The sequence below is a fragment of the Tubulanus polymorphus genome, chromosome 7 (assembly GCF_964204645.1).
Source record: "Tubulanus polymorphus chromosome 7, tnTubPoly1.2, whole genome shotgun sequence".
NCBI lineage: Eukaryota > Metazoa > Nemertea > Palaeonemertea > Tubulaniformes > Tubulanidae > Tubulanus > Tubulanus polymorphus.
In genome coordinates, this window is record NC_134031.1 from 8,225,876 (window position 1) to 8,242,102 (window position 16,227).

A 16,227-nucleotide genomic window follows, 5' to 3' on the forward strand; every position below is an offset into this window, starting at 1 on the left:
TTTTCCATCATGTGACTGAATATAAACATTCATCGGCAGATGGATTTTACAATTGCAAATGCCTTTCGGGGAAGTGGACATAACAGCGAATCATCCGCTATGAATGTTACTAACATGTTTGAATTGGGCGAATGAAAAGTCAACATCGCAATACTGGAAAGACTACCATTTCGTACAATTCATTCGGCCAGATGATTCGCCGTTGAAATTCGCCTAGTGTATCTTTAACTGACCTGTTTTGGTTTAGCCCATGGTGGTGGCTCCACATCCTCCTCATCTCGGTACATTTCCTTAATGTATTCACCCACCAGATCGAATATAAGCTGTTTATAAACCTTACAACTATTACTTTCTAGATCTAAACCTTCTTCTTCTTGCTCATAGAATTTTGCAGGCATCTCTACATCCTCCATAGATTCACCATAACGGCGTTTTTCCCAGAATACATCCACTACCTGCAGTACAATAAATCATAAGATGTACATTTTGAGTGTGATCTCATAAAAACAAGTCTTCAACAATTTTTGGTGTTAATCCATGGATTTAGCCCATCACAAGTTTCAAGACAATTGCACATTATTTGAAGTTTGTAGAGTGTTACGAAAAATTCAAGACATCCACCTGCCTTGATAGCAACTTTGGGACAGCAAGATTGAGAAACTGATTTTCTAGGTTTGACCTAGCACCTTAATATACTGAACAACTTTCAACCATAATTGCAAATCAAAAACAGCAAAGGAACATTGCAGATGTTGAGCAATGATGGTCCACAGCATAAATGGCACGATAGAGACGCAAATATCGACGATAAATCCTTAGTTGACTGAAGCCGCTGTATTGGAAGGTGTCAATTTACAATATTATCTTAGATTCATTTTCTAACCAGTCCAATCCGATGCAATACGATCAGATGATATATTGCCTCCAATTGAAAGCACAAACTTAGGCGATGACACGACGAAACATACCGATAAAATTTTGAGACGATTATCGCAAAGGTGAGCAGTAGGCTTAAGATAGACAATGGTATAGTTATTTGTGAATTGGTCCGATAAGTCACCTATTCCATTATTATTCAGTGGATATACCGTATTTTCCGGCTAATAAACCGATTTTCTAGCCTCGGATTTTTATCTCAAAATATCATGATCGGCTTATTGGACGGATACGATCTGACCTGAATAATTACTTCCCGAACTATGTTACTCTAATGCTCCTGAAGATCATCAAAATCAATAAGAGTGTTCCATATTTATTTGAGGTCATTATTTTTTACTTTCAATAATCTATTTAGAACTTTTTTGTTACTTTGTTTCTTTCATCACCTCACAGCGGCAATCTACTAGTACAGTACGCGCGTCAGCAGTCAGCGATGATAGTACACACAGCACTCTCACACATCGGCAGGCGCACATATTGTCAGCCTCATACATTGTCAATTAAGACAAACTAATTGACAAATCAGTGAATTAAAATCTCCTGATTGGGTGATGCATTAAGAAATCCATGTATTTTAGGCTAAAAAACTGCCCTTGGCTTATTGGAAAATACGGTAGTTTTGAAGACATACCTGTGAAACTAATCCCCGAACTTCATTCTGCTTGTGGGGCACAGCATAAAATAGCTGTTCAGTTAACTTCTGCAACTCTAACGCACGCAGAGCAGCGGCAGGTGGTGTTCCCGGGTAAGGCGGTGGGGGATGATCGGGTACGGTGCGTTGACCCAGACCAAAATCATCTTCAAACCATTCATGTTGCAATTGATCATCATCAATATCATGAACATGATCGAGATTCTCTAATCTTTCACGCAATTCCTCCTACAAAAAATGAAGAAAATTGGATTGATGGCAGCAGTGAAACAACACAGCAATATGAATAGGAATCCAAAAGTAGGAGTGCTAAAACACAATGGTCCTTCGTGTGTTATTCAGGTAAATAACTAAATCAATAGAAATTCACCTTCTCAATCAGACCTCTTTTATAGTTGAAAAAGGAGAAACGACAACTAAGTTAGCAAAGTAATTGAATTGAAAAATCAAGAAACTAGGGGTCCAGGGACACCATGCCCACTTGGGAAGTAGTTCCAAATGCTCAGCAATCTAACAATTTCAATATTCAACGCTCTCTGGTGACCATATACAAAAACCAATGACCTTGAAACTCACCACAATCATAAAAAATGTCAGCAGCTACGATTTTGTAATTGATTGTGATAACAAAGTATGCCTCGTTACCAATCTAATATGGAAATACTAAGTTATTCTACTAATCAACGCCCCTGGTGACCATATTCAAAACCCGATAACCTTGTAACTCACCACAATCATAGAACATGTCATGAACTACAACTTTGCAATTGATCATGGTAACAAAATATGCCTAGGTACCAATATAATAAGGAAATACTAGGTTATTCTACTATTCAACGCCCCCTGGTGACCACATAGAAACTCACCACAATCATAGAACAAATTATAAGCTACAACTTTCTAAATCATTGTTGTAACAAAATATGCTTAGGTATCAATATAATGTTGAATGAGTACTAATGACGCCAAGATGGCTGCCAATTGCGTCATAATTGGCTGATCAAAAATATCTGTCTCACGTATAAAACATCCCTTTCCAAAGAATACCCATCAGCAATTGCAATGAGAAATGGCAAACCAGTAGGAAGCTATAGGACTCAGAATTCGGGCCAAAATTAACATTTTTGGGCACTTTAAAGGTCCTAGGACGACCATCTTGAGCCCCATCGACGCAATTTTTGTTATGTTGATGGGCAATGGGAGGTTTCAAATATATACAAAAGATCAAGGTAATTGATCAAGGCGTCTTCAAAATTTCCCTCAAAAAGTTCAAAAATGTGTAAAGTGCTGATTTTGGCGAACAACGATGGCTGCCAGTTGGCCATCTTGATTCTGACAGGGCCAGTTTTTGGGCTGAAGATGTGTCTAGGGTAGATACATGGACCAAATATCAAGACATTACCTTGAAGCGTCTTCAAAACTTCCCAAAATAACTGAATTCCGTCTACGGACGGACGACAGACGAAAAGTGAACGCAATAGCCCACTGGGACTTAAATCCCAAGTGGGCTAAAAAGGTGATGATTCTATCTCTGGTTGATAAGTTAATTCTCCCTGGGATGGATGATCTGTAGAAAGCCAAATGCAATAGCTTGCAGGAGCCATGTATGCATAAGTACATAAAGAGTTAATGTCTACTACTTCCTTATAGAACTTACATGGCTGAAAGTTGCCTCGCCTAAAATTGGTGAAGTTGGTCGGGGAGGAACCTCTCGTTCTGGTGTTTCACCTTTGCCACTTTCATTTTCTTCTCCATCTAGTTCAGATGCAGGTTCTGATGTCTGCGATAAAGCAGGAGTTGATTTCTTGTCCTCAGACGGTATACCAGAGTCACCGTCCTGAGAGGAATCAATGCTTAGGCGGTCGATCTGCTTCTTACGTACTTCAAACATGTGACTGAGAGCTTCGTTCAACATATTCTGAGCAGCCGTGTCAGCAATATTCTGCGCATTTTCTTCACTACTATCAGCTACATCAGCATCAAAAACAAGACAGGAAGATTTTCATAACCCTTTGTTTGCAGTGCCATATAAAAAATACAGTTCAAAGGAATACATATTAATCAAGGTTGACTACAACACAATAGAGACATCAGAGGACACAGGCGTGCATCTACATAACATTAATTCTCAAGAAACTACCAGGTCTACAAACTGAAAAGTTCCTAGGGAGCTAAAAGCAGGAAATATATATGTTGGCATTTACTTTCAAAAGCAATATAAAGCTAGATCATTTTTGGATTTACATGGAACTCTCAGAAAATCTTCTGTGACTAGTGATATATTTGGGAGTGATGTCATATACATGTAGTGTTTTATGAGGACAACCGTATTTAAAAAACCTGGAATTGACTGGGTTCCCTTACCTTCTCGTGCTGCAGCAACTTCAGGTTGTTTTGTTAATGCAATATCTTCCAATTTCATTTCATCATCCTTCCGTTGTTCATCGAAATCTTCAACAGCTAATGCAGCTGAGCTTATCAAGCGGTCAATGTCACTTTCAGCAACTGAAACATCGGTAACTGACTCGTCATCACGAGGTGTCGGTGGCTCTTCGTGCGCAATGTCAGCATTCAGCGATATTTCCTCACTTTTCTGAGACAAAGTTGGTACTGAGATTTCTTGAGGTTTAGCTTGTTCAACAATATCTGGTTCAAGACTTTGTAGATCCAGCGGTAGCAATTGGTGTGATGATGGCTCTTCGGTAAGAGTATGCTCAGAACTATCACTGTGCAAGTCTTCAACTTCTGATATTTGGCATTTTTCCATACTGTTTTGAGGTATGAATTTTGAAATTTTGTCAGCTGGTGCAAAAATGCCATGATCTGGCTTGCATCGGAAATATTCAACACCATCTTTTGATCCGCTGTTTGTGCCATCAGGATGGTCTAACTCAATTCCTGCCCAATAACCTGGTGCAAACGCTGTCTGGCCCTTGAACTTCAACACACCTGCGCGAACTCCTCCGATCATTACATAATCACCAATTACGATTCTATCTTCAGAGTCCGATTTTTTATCATTTTCCATTGAATGTTGGTAGCTATGATCAGTAGAGGGCGATTGAACAGGTGTCAAAGCCTCAACAGGTTCAGCTTTATTTTCAACCTTTTCTTCGTCATGTTTTTCAGCAACAATTGCGATGACAGAATCTTTCGATTTATCAGTAATACTCAACTCCGATTTCACAGACTCGCTCGCCTCATCATCGGACATCATGCTTTCACGGAGCCCATCTCCGCCGGGACCAGAAACTTCTTCACTGCGCTCCGAGTGCGAATACGAGTCAGAAAAATCATCAGAATAATCTCCACTGATGGTTCGTGTAAGTTCTGATCGTGGCGTTGTGGCATAAGAGTACGCTGATTTATTATCTTCCAGCTGTTCATTGCGCGGAAAATCTGTTTGACTCGTATCGACAAATTCTAGCGAATATTCAGATTTTATTGATCTACCCGTCAGAGCTGCATCGGACTCACGAGCTGATAGCGGCGATTGTTTTTCTTCTTTCTCGTCTTCTTTTAATGATAGATTCAATGATGGAATTCTAACATCATCGTGAACTTCGCTGACAATATCCGTTGCAATTGTATCACCATCCTCTACCACAGACTCAATTTCCTCGGTCTCAATGACAACCTCTTCCTTGGTTTCAATTTCATTATTCGGGACAGAAGCCGCTGTTCTCACAACTTGTTCATTGTCTTTATGATCAGATAATGAAAGTTGTAAAATCGGCAGAGATTTGTCGATGGCACTTTTTTCACTAGCAGCAGATTCCTCATGTTGAGATTCTGACTGAATACTATCACTGACTTCATCTTTAATAATACCTTCAGACACTGAGATGACATGGGTCTGACCTGCTTCATTGGGTTTAGTTTTTATTGAACTATCATCATGACGTGAAACTTTAGTTATAGTCTCTGTTGTAGCAGAACTTGTTTTCGCTGTGGAATCACTTCCAGATGGTAACTCCTCTGGTTTTGATGATGATTTTACAACTGCTGGAAAAGATTATAAGTAAATCACTAAATTTCCTGAGCTATTTTTTATCTTACGCACTCAAATTATGAAGAGAAACAGGAAATAATTTTAGAACCACATATAGAACCTAACATCGTATTGGTGAATCTAAGAGGTTGTCTTGATTGTATACATTCTGCTTATCCGTAAAATTATTTCTAAAAGAGGCCTTACCTTCATCACATTTCAGCTTGGCACCAATTTCTTGATCGTCAACACTAGAACGACTGCTCTCTGATTTCACATCATTTTCAGTCGTTTCAGATTTATTTCCAGTTCGACGTAGACGTTTTGATTCAGCAACTTTTGGTTGTTTGATTTGAGGTTTAATGCTTGGCACAGTGGCTTCTGGACTGTCATATTGTTTCTGTAAATCTGCTTTCACTTGTTGAATATAAGTCTCGTAAGCCTAACATAATAAAAAATTAACAAATTGGTTGTCATCATTAAGTACTGAGTAAAAAACAGTAAAATATTAAACGATGGCCACTTCACAAATTCCCTGTGTTTCCCATGATTTGTCCATTTGATTACACAAAATTTCCTCAGTGAAATTGAGAAATTTCTAGCTTTCAAATTCTACAATTCATTCAATTTCATTGAATCATGTATTTATTAAGAACCGCGCAGTCAATAGCATCATCTGAATTCCTTGAGTTTTCCAGGATTTGGTGAAATCTATTAAATTTTCCCTGATTTTTTTTCTTGATTTTGATTCCCTGAGTTTTCCAGGTCAGTGGCCACTCTGTATTAACATTCAAAATTCATCAATTGAGAAACCACATAAGGGTAGAGTTGTAGGCTTATGTTCATATTCAATTACCGGTATAGATTTATTCACTTAAAAACTTAATTCGAATTTACACAAATCATGTCAGCTACGCTACCTCAACTTGTTTTTTCAACGATGCTTCTTGAGCTTTAAGACGATCTTTGTTGCGACGCCGTTGCTCCTTTCGAAATTTATTTAAACGTTCAGCTTCAGCTTTACGACGTTTGAGATCCTCATTCAAAGCTCGAACACGTCCTTCAACATCACTCTGATCTGAGGCAGTTTCTAAAAATATACATACAGAATTATCAATGATTACTACATAATACCATAATTCTAAATCTTGTTACCATGGGAGGTCCCTTCATGAATAAGTGTAATGCCTAATTGTTGACAGCAATTTTCGATTTCGATGTGCTGCCCTCTAGCAGGTATGGGCAAAAAACGGAAGCAAAAGAAGGCTAGAAAACTCATGGATTTTGGGAAGAAAAGCCAGAGCTCACTTGTTTATTAACCTTCGTTTATTGCTGGTTTATAAAGAAAATAAATCATTTTTGAAGCGTATGAAACGTGCATTTGGTTGATATTTACTTTCCTCGGACCCGGATAATCCACACTAATTCTATGAAGACATGTATATTTCTACACATGTAGTTTTGATTATACAAAGGGATTTAAGGCGATAATAATTCTTCTATGGGGCTGTTTTCAGGATTTCAAAAGTCATCTGTCCATATATATATAAGGTTAAGGTTACCATCTAGCTTGTGGAGTACGTATCTATTTGAAACAGTAAGCATTACATACCTGATGGTGTATATGAAAAAGAATCCTCCGATTCACTTTCAGACCCACGTTTTTTGGCGAGTAATGCTGCTGATCGGGGTGTTCTCGGTGATCGGGGCGTCAAGCTTTTATCACTGAGTCCAAGAATGGCTGGCTTGGTTTTAATGGGTTTATTTGCAGCTGCAGAACTTGTCTCTGCCGAAACAAAAGTATCATTTGAGTAATCCTCATGTATGGAAGAATTTTTCACCAAACTTTCATCCGCTGAATCATGATTTCTGCAATGAGAAGCAAAGGAACGTCATCAAAATGATCATATCTTTTTTAACGTAAAAAATAACAACCTTGCAAAAGAATTCTTGAAAATTCTTCAATTAATTACAGAATATTCTTGCAACCTCAGCAATTACTACAATAAAAACCCAGGCGCCGAAAGGTTCACACCAAGCAACTATTTGTCAAAACTGCTGTCACCCAGTTTTCCACAACTATACAATAACTAATCGTTGATCTATAGGTCAATTATCTCCTATTAAGGAAAATGAAATCATTATGAATATAAGAGTTCGCATAAGGATTTCAGAACGGTACTTAGTTGAATGGTAGACTGATGTGTCCTCAGTTTACGTAGTTGATAAACGAATCGCCCACAAAAACAAGAAGCATTAGAACAATAAATCTATTTATCATCAATTGTGGGTTTGTTTATTAATGGTACTTCATTGTAAACAATCCGTTTTAAGTTTATTGTATTGTATTGGTACTATGTGTTCACAGCTTAAATTATTTGAGGCCTATTTGCGGCTTATTCAGTACGGTACCAAAAGTCACACGAAAGTTCAGCCCAAGTGAATCTGCATCAGTACCCGATCCAAGTAGTTTTACCGAGTAGGCCTCGCATTTTCTGTGGTGTGGACGCAGATAATTAAGTGCAAGCCATGCATTGTAACACACTATGCTCAACCAGGGGATGATGAAGTTTATTCACTCGGTTCAAAGTTTTCAACATCCACGGTGTTAGACTGGCGATCAACTAATTGATGAAGCTTATTAATGATACCCGAGGCACGATTATCCAGTATAGAATTTCGGGCCAAAGTCATAGCTTCTCCAAGTGATATAACCAGAAAATCAGCCATGAATAAGAATGAATGTCATATAGCAATTGAAATATCATCTTCCAAGCAGATAGTGCAAAATATATATCCTACACTGCTGCCCTGCCCATAAAACACTCCTTACATCAGCATCACTGTAAAGAGCTTATCAGGTGCCAAATCGCGTGTGCATGCAATCGCTTTTACAAGACAGTTTTTTATAAATTGGATTACAGATACACCAGCGAACTTTTCTGGTTTCTAGGTATGTTAATGTTATATTTAATGTTATAGATATGAAAATAAACATTTTTTTCCACTGCCATATCATCTTTTGACATCACACACAAAAAGTAGTGGAGGACAATGCCTTTCTAATGAATATATTTGTTCAGTAAAGTTCAATGCTTTAAGAAAAAAAAAAAACATTTTTTTTCAAAATCTTTTTCCCCACCCCATTTATTCAAGTCCATCAAATCCGTAATCCATCTTATAACAAAAACTAAGTAGAATTCTGGCAAATACAGCACCAGATAAACACATTACTTCCTAATCCAAGAATCTTACTGTGAATGCCGGTATAGATTGACTGTTCAGGTTGGTTTTAGCGCAGGAGTTCTCTCCCACCTCCCTGGTCTTAGTAAGAATTAAACTCTCAGGTTTTTATGCTGCACTAATCAAATCAGATGCTAAGGTCTGGGTTCAAGGTTTTCTAGTTTCTCTTCATCAGACCATCATAAAACTGACATGATTAGAACCATCCTACACTTATTTACAGACAAATTTCTAGATTATATCGGGACAATGAGTCAAAATGAAAGGCAGATCTTAAATATATGGAGATATAACTAGCTCTTGATCATAATCTCTGAACTCTTGGGGTTGAAGGTAAAATTATAGCTTGAACAAAAGCAATTCATTCAAACTAATCCAATCAAATTCTGGGGTCTTCAAATAAAGAATTGTCAGATATATAGCTCTTGGATATATACGAATATCATTACAATTTAGATGAGACATTGCTTTTCATCTCCAATGTTCATATGTATAAAGCTAGGGGCACGCAAGTGTATTGTTTCCCCTGATCACGACAATTTGAGAAAAGTTCAAAACATTTGCCATGTGCCCGTCGGCAACAATCTTTCAGGCTGACTCATTCGCCCAACTGATCGCCCGTAATTGGGCGTATGAAACCGATTGTGTGCTTTATACATATTTGCATTCATCTATACCTCTATACCTGATCCCACCACTGTATTGAGCATCAATTGTCTCCTTGACTCTTCATGACCCCAGCTTTGATTGGCAAAATACCAAGATGCAGCTCAATCATTTAGTACATATTATCATATCATGATTATCCTACTCAATTCAAGGTCATGAAGTGATTCCAAGAAATCATAATTTTCATAGATTGCACAATGAGACTCAGTCATACCAGGAACTTACTCATTCTTCCATTTACATTTTTGTATCCTAGCATCGATTCACAAGGTCTACCTTGACTTGAAAGGTGGTAAAATATTTACTGACTATACTGGTTCGAATACATAGACCACCCCCACGTATATACACCTGTCTCACTCGTAAACATCACCATTTACTAAGAGTCAATGGAATTAGCCCAGCTATAATTAATATAAGTAATTGATGTTGTAAAATGCACAGGAAAATCTTTCTTCATTTTTTTGTGTTTCTACTACGATTTTGTTTCACCTTTGTATAAGTACATAATACAGTTTTACAGTGATTAAGGAAAGCTAGCAAAAGTTTATAGTATTTATAAGAATAATATAATTCTGTTCATAAAATATTTCATATACAAAGAGAATGAAACTAAAATCAATGGTAACAATCGATCGCGACTTACTTGAAAAGCCAAAATAAACAACACACTGAACTGAACCACGAGTGTAAAATCCGCTGTAAATTTGTCATCTGTACTGCCATTGTTACTCAATCGAAAATCATTGTTCAAAATGTGATCACAGTTCGTATAGATGATATAAACGATCGTCGTCGTTGCAGTATGCCTAGCTTAGTAAACTGAATAACAGTGATGTAGGGCATATTCAACGACACAGCCTACAACAGGACAGCTAAGAACACCTGTTACTGAATGACTGATTTCCATACTTAATCGACAGATGTAGTGCCGAAGTTTGCAGTACGCAGTCACTACTCACAGTACGGCAATCAGCTGATGAACAACCCCGGCTATACACCGGTACACTGAATATCTTGGCAATTTATTTTTGGAAAAAAAGGAACTGCAATCATCACTCAGCCAAGGCTACACAATCTAACATACGAGACATTTTTCATACACCCAATTACAAATCATTTGTTACGTAAACATAACTCAATAATGATTATGATCATTAACTTTATATACTTTTGTACGCAAACGTATAGAAAACATCATGAATATCCTATACAAAAAATAACTGCGATGGGATGGGCATTTCCATTAGGATGGAATACTAAATACAACAATGCTGTCCAAGGATATGTCACAATGAAACATTGTCAGTGTTGCAAAGATGATATAAAATCCTACACTAAGAATAAAAAGAGTCGGGAATGTTTCATCATTTTCATGTGATACTCACGACTGACTTCTTAAAGTGTACTGAACCTGACTCCAATCTAAATTCAACAATGCCGGTAACTATAATTGTGTGATTTCAAAAAAGCACTGCATCATCTCATAGAGAAGTGGTTACCTCACAACTTATTGTAGTCTTCATATACCGGTAGGCCTAATGAAAACACTTGATGTTGCTGAACAGCTGTGTGTGTCCTTTATCACAATATATCAATAATCATTATTATATATGGGAACAATTAAATTTCACGCATACACAGTCAGCTCAATTTCTACACAAATTCGTGGAGAATAGGATATTTTAGAAGATATTTCATTTAAAAAAAGCTCAAAACCATATGTACCGCCAACATTATCATGGGCCAATATCATTACAGGTCTACTGCTAAATAACAATAAACAAATGATTAAACTCTTCGCTAAAATGTGAATAGCAAAACATTTTTCGGGTAAATGAAAAGATATCAGTTTAGTTTTATACCGAGATCAATATGTAGGAATTTCTCGGAGCAATTCTTATTTTCCCACAGTACACAGGGTATATATGGTAAATACTGGTATAAGTATGAAAGCATTCTTATTTATTTTGGTCAAGTAATACTTCACGCATATTGACCTATCTCGTAGATGTTAAGATACATGCTCTATTGTAACAAATATCATAGTCAGCGAAGTGTCTACACAATGCAATCAATTCTTGATATTTGATGACAAAATATAATGATAATCTTTATTCCCCTCCATAGATTTTTACTTATTAGACATCCCCTCAAAAACTTCAATCTTAATAAAGAAGTTTCCAGTTTCTAGGCGCCATTTTGTGGCGGTCCCTCGAGGTCCCCATTGTTGCGATGATTTGCGCTCATTTTTAAAACATAAGTTTAGATTGAATATCATATAGTTCTGCAGCCCCTTGCTCGATGAACTTAAGTTATACATCATTTTAAAGGAATTGAAATGCAGATATTTGCTGGCGATTCTTGGAATTTTTGAACGCAACAATTGAGAACAGTGACGATGTGAAACCAAGGACCGCATATCTTAACCGTGCGTAAAAGAAACCGCAATATTTATTAATTTTGAAATATCTAAGTATCTCTTAAAGCTATATTTCCTATTTTTACAGTGGTTAAAGAGGGTTATTTGCAGTTTAAGCCTGCGTTAAAATCTTTTGATTATCTTTCCTGACGACTGATCTGTACCCGCCTGAGTTTGAGATTACGCGCAAAAGGGGTCTCCCACTGCGCATTGGAATTTCACTGAACATTGAGATTTGCAACAAGAAATCTTTAAATGCAATTTGATTTCTTCACATTTTCCATGGGGATTTTTTGAGATGATAATCCATATCTTGTTTGTACCATATTTTGGCGGGGCAATTCGTTTAGCTGGTTTCGGGATCCGGTTTGCTATTGAAGTCTGAACGGTCCAGTTGAGGAATTGTCGTATACAGCCCGTCCAGCCTAGCGCCGATTTTGTGTTCGTTGAAATCAAACGTTTTAGAGTCGATGGTGAAATGTACCAGTCAATTTAAACGCTAAGGACATATTTAACACATATCTCTCTCTGGTAATCCCTCATTCTGGGATCATACGATGAATTTACTGAATCTCAACCTTCTGGTTGGAAAACATCGACCAGAAAACCTTACTGATATAAAATCCCAATATAATATTTAAAGGGGTTCATATCTGTCCCCCATTTGATATTCTGTTTTAGGGGGTCAACGTCCAGTTTGGCAACATTCAGCTGCGCCGCATATTCAAAAATATATACAAACTTAGATTTTTTCACTAGTGTCCAACCATGAGTGGTACATTCGGTTGAAACGCAAATTAGGTTCTCAACTAGGCCACATTTGCGACCAACACAGAAAGTCCCCACTCTTACAAGAAATCCTTTAATTTCCCAACGCTACAAAACTCGAATTCATCAAAGCACTCAAAGTCCATTTTCAACCATATGAAAATAAAGGTAATATATAACCTTCAGAAGCAATATTGATAATTAAAAACCAGTATAAAATCTTATTTTTGCGATTTCTTTTCACAAATCTCAATGTTCAGTGAAATGGCGGTGCATAGTGGGAGATCCCTTTTGCGCGTAATCTCAAACTCAAGCGGGTACAGATCAGTCGTCAGGAAAGATATTCAAAAAAATTTCACACAGGCTTAAACTGCAAATAACCCTCTTTAACCTCTGTGAAAATTGGAAATATAGCTTTAAGAGATACTTAGATATTTTAAAATTAATAAATATTGCGATTTCTTTTACGCGCGGTTGAGATATGCGGTCCTTGGTTTCACATCGTCACTTTTCTCAATTGTTGCGTTCAAAAATTCCAAGAATCACCAGCAAATATCTGCATTTCATTTCCTTTAAAATGGTGTATAAATTGATTTCGTCGAGCAAGGGACTGCAGAACTATATGATATTCAATCTAAACTTATGTTTTAAAAATGAGCGCAAATTATCGCAACAATGGGGACCTCGAGGGACCGCCACAAAATGGCGCCTAGAAACTGGAAACTTCTTTATTGTCATAATGTTTAAGGGGTCATGAAGTGGTTTGGAAAAATATTTCATCAAAGTTGAAGAAAACTTGAAGCACTATCGTACAATGTTCATTTTGTTTAATATCACACAAATTTTTGTCTGGCAAGGATTTTGCATGTATTAGTTACAGTATGCAGAGCTGCCAACCCCTGAAAATTGTTTTGAGGGACAGAGATCCCCATTTTTTGGGACAGCCATCAATTTTCAGGGACATCCAAAAATTTCAGCATTTCAGCATTTCAGCATTTCAGCACACTATCTTGTGCCCAGGTGAAGAGAGCTGCATCATGAATGAATGTTTCTTAAAATTCACTGTTCACGAACAGGAAATCTAACTCAATGCGTGGGAAAGTGAAGTACTGACTGCTAGCTCCACAGTGTTCACTTGCCATATTATATCAAGCCTAGAGTACTGACTGCTAGCGCCACAGTGAACACTTGCCTTATTATATTCACTCGCGACGTATATCGATTACATACTGTTAGCGAAAAAGTGCCAACTTTCCATTAAAAACATTGAAATTGATAATAAATTGCCCATGGGCAAAGTGTGGTTTACCTTGAAAGCTAGAGGTTGTTTGGGGTAAGGGCATTGAAAAATCTTTTTAATTCGTGACTTCAAAGTTCTACAAGTTTAAATATTGTATTTTATCTTTCTTAAAGGATTATTTTGTAGTCAAATAAGACCAAAGATATACATTTGTTTACAGTCCACATCCAAAATTTTGTAGGGTACAGGTAGGCGCGGCATGGAAACTATTTTATATTTTCAAAGAAATATTTTTCATAATATGAAAAAATATTCAAATAAAATTCATATGATGTCACATATCAGAGGGTGGCTGAATGTATGGCCGCGGAAGCTAAAATACCGGTGCAGTAAGAAATCGGCGTATTAGATCGTTTTAAATCCTGGAATTTACCACTACAATATTCAGACCTCGACCTATACCTATAGTTTGCTGCTTAGTATTTTCAGGTCACAAGAAATTACAATTTATTACAAATTCTATCAAACAGAAAACACAGCGCTCTTCTGATGATGAAATGTCAAACGCGCCAGCAAGCAGCGTTACAGTATCACTATAGTAGTGTATACTGTACGCGCGTGTGTTTGTGTATGCAACAGTCTAATCTAATGATTTCCGTGGAGGCCTTGTGTAAGTAAATGTTCCCTTACACTTCAATGTCAATCAAATCAATCACCGGGTATTAAAATGAAACAATACCTATGGCGGATAATAATTACATTCTCACCAGTAATGAGCATTTGAAATTCGCACGTATACGGCACCTAGTCCAATGAAACGTTCGCCATTCTATGGCTTTCCCATAATTATTTCAGTAGCGCCGGAATTCCCAGTATATCCCAAAAAGAGCCAATCACATTCGCTCGTAGAGACAACGCCCCCCCCCATCGAGGTCATTGCAATTATATACGCGAGAGCTAAGAATTTTCCCGCCAAAAACAGTTTTTCGTAGAATTTTAACAATGTTGGCCATGTCATCGACGGAGGTTCGCCATGTCTTCAATCGCATCGATTTTACGTCGTTTAAGCCGAGAACCAATGAAACAAATGCTCACATAAAAAAACGTACCGCGATTTTACATGAATTGGCTCAATGCCAACTTCATATTGCTGACAAAGGTAAACCAAAAACCATCACAATTTCCGTGACAAAAGCTAATTGTTTAATAATCCGTGACATTTTAATGCTTCACGGGACAACGGGACAAACGATGAAATTCCATTACTGTCCCGCAAAATGCGGGACGGTTGGCACTGTGAGTATGTATTTGAACAGCGTGTGTTTCACTTATGGAACTGACTGTTTAGTGACAAGAAGTGAATTCCACCAACTCATTGAAATTTATCTGACCTTGTGCACGAGAGACAGTGCCAGTAATCAACAAGCCTGAATTCCACGTGACATATCATATCGAAAAGACAAACAGCTGTTGACAAAAGTCTTTTTCACGTAAACCATGGCTACTGTTTGAACAGAAAGACTTATTTCTAACAGATAAATGAGATAATGAAAATGTTTACTGCAAATACATGTAGTTTGGGCTAGCTAGCAAAGAAATGATTTACCACCTGAGAGACACAAGAAACACAACCATGTAAATATTTTCAATTCGATTCTATCGTTATCAATCATTAAATCATCTTACCCGGAGGTAGGAGTACGTGGTGTTCTCGGCGTAGTGACAGTTTGTATCTCCTCAGCTACAGTGCTACCTGACCCTGTACCACTGCTACTACGATCCACAAATTTCACTGATTTTGACTGAGACAGGACCTCTGGTATCGAAGCCTCACTCAGTGATTTCTGAGCTTGGATATGACTCTCCTCAGCAATTGAGCTCTCGCTTTCATAAACCACCTTTTTAGCCTGCACAAAAGATGTATAGTTCTTATATAGTAAATTGAATTTTGAAACTAGGAATGGAGTAAGGCACAAAATGCTTATTTGATATTCACATAATTTCTTTGGACTATAGGAAGTTCTAAAATAAACTCACTGCAGGTTTTTTAGGTTTTGTGGATGTTTCTTGAGCAATTGAAATTGAGCTTTCACTTTCACTAAAATCCTGGGTCTCAGTCGTCTGCTTTTTGGGTCCCTTTCGTTTTTCGTCCGGTTCAAAAAGTTTTAATGCTTTCCTCTCCATTTTGTAGATATCCTTTTCTTCTTCATCAAGGCGTTTCTTCCAGGCAATCAAATCTTCCGCGTGTTTCTTCCTTTGTTGTAGTTTCTGTTCACGTACTGTCAGATATCTGGACGAAAGAA

At 37.4% G+C, this 16,227-nt stretch overlaps 1 protein-coding gene across 1 annotated transcript in view; it reads right to left on the reverse strand.

Annotated features, from left to right (window-relative positions):
* Positions 1-16,227, reverse strand: part of LOC141909133 (centrosome-associated protein 350-like) — a 63,443-nt gene that overhangs the window by 4,445 nt on the left and 42,771 nt on the right. The window contains exons 31-39 of the mRNA XM_074799519.1: positions 15,962-16,214; positions 15,611-15,831; positions 7,195-7,451; positions 6,503-6,672; positions 5,790-6,024; positions 3,956-5,593; positions 3,249-3,559; positions 1,571-1,819; positions 234-455 (exon numbers count right to left, since the gene is read on the reverse strand). Of these exons, the coding sequence (XP_074655620.1) occupies positions 234-455; positions 1,571-1,819; positions 3,249-3,559; positions 3,956-5,593; positions 5,790-6,024; positions 6,503-6,672; positions 7,195-7,451; positions 15,611-15,831; positions 15,962-16,214 (3,556 nt within the window). The remainder of the gene's footprint in view (positions 1-233; positions 456-1,570; positions 1,820-3,248; positions 3,560-3,955; positions 5,594-5,789; positions 6,025-6,502; positions 6,673-7,194; positions 7,452-15,610; positions 15,832-15,961; positions 16,215-16,227) is intronic.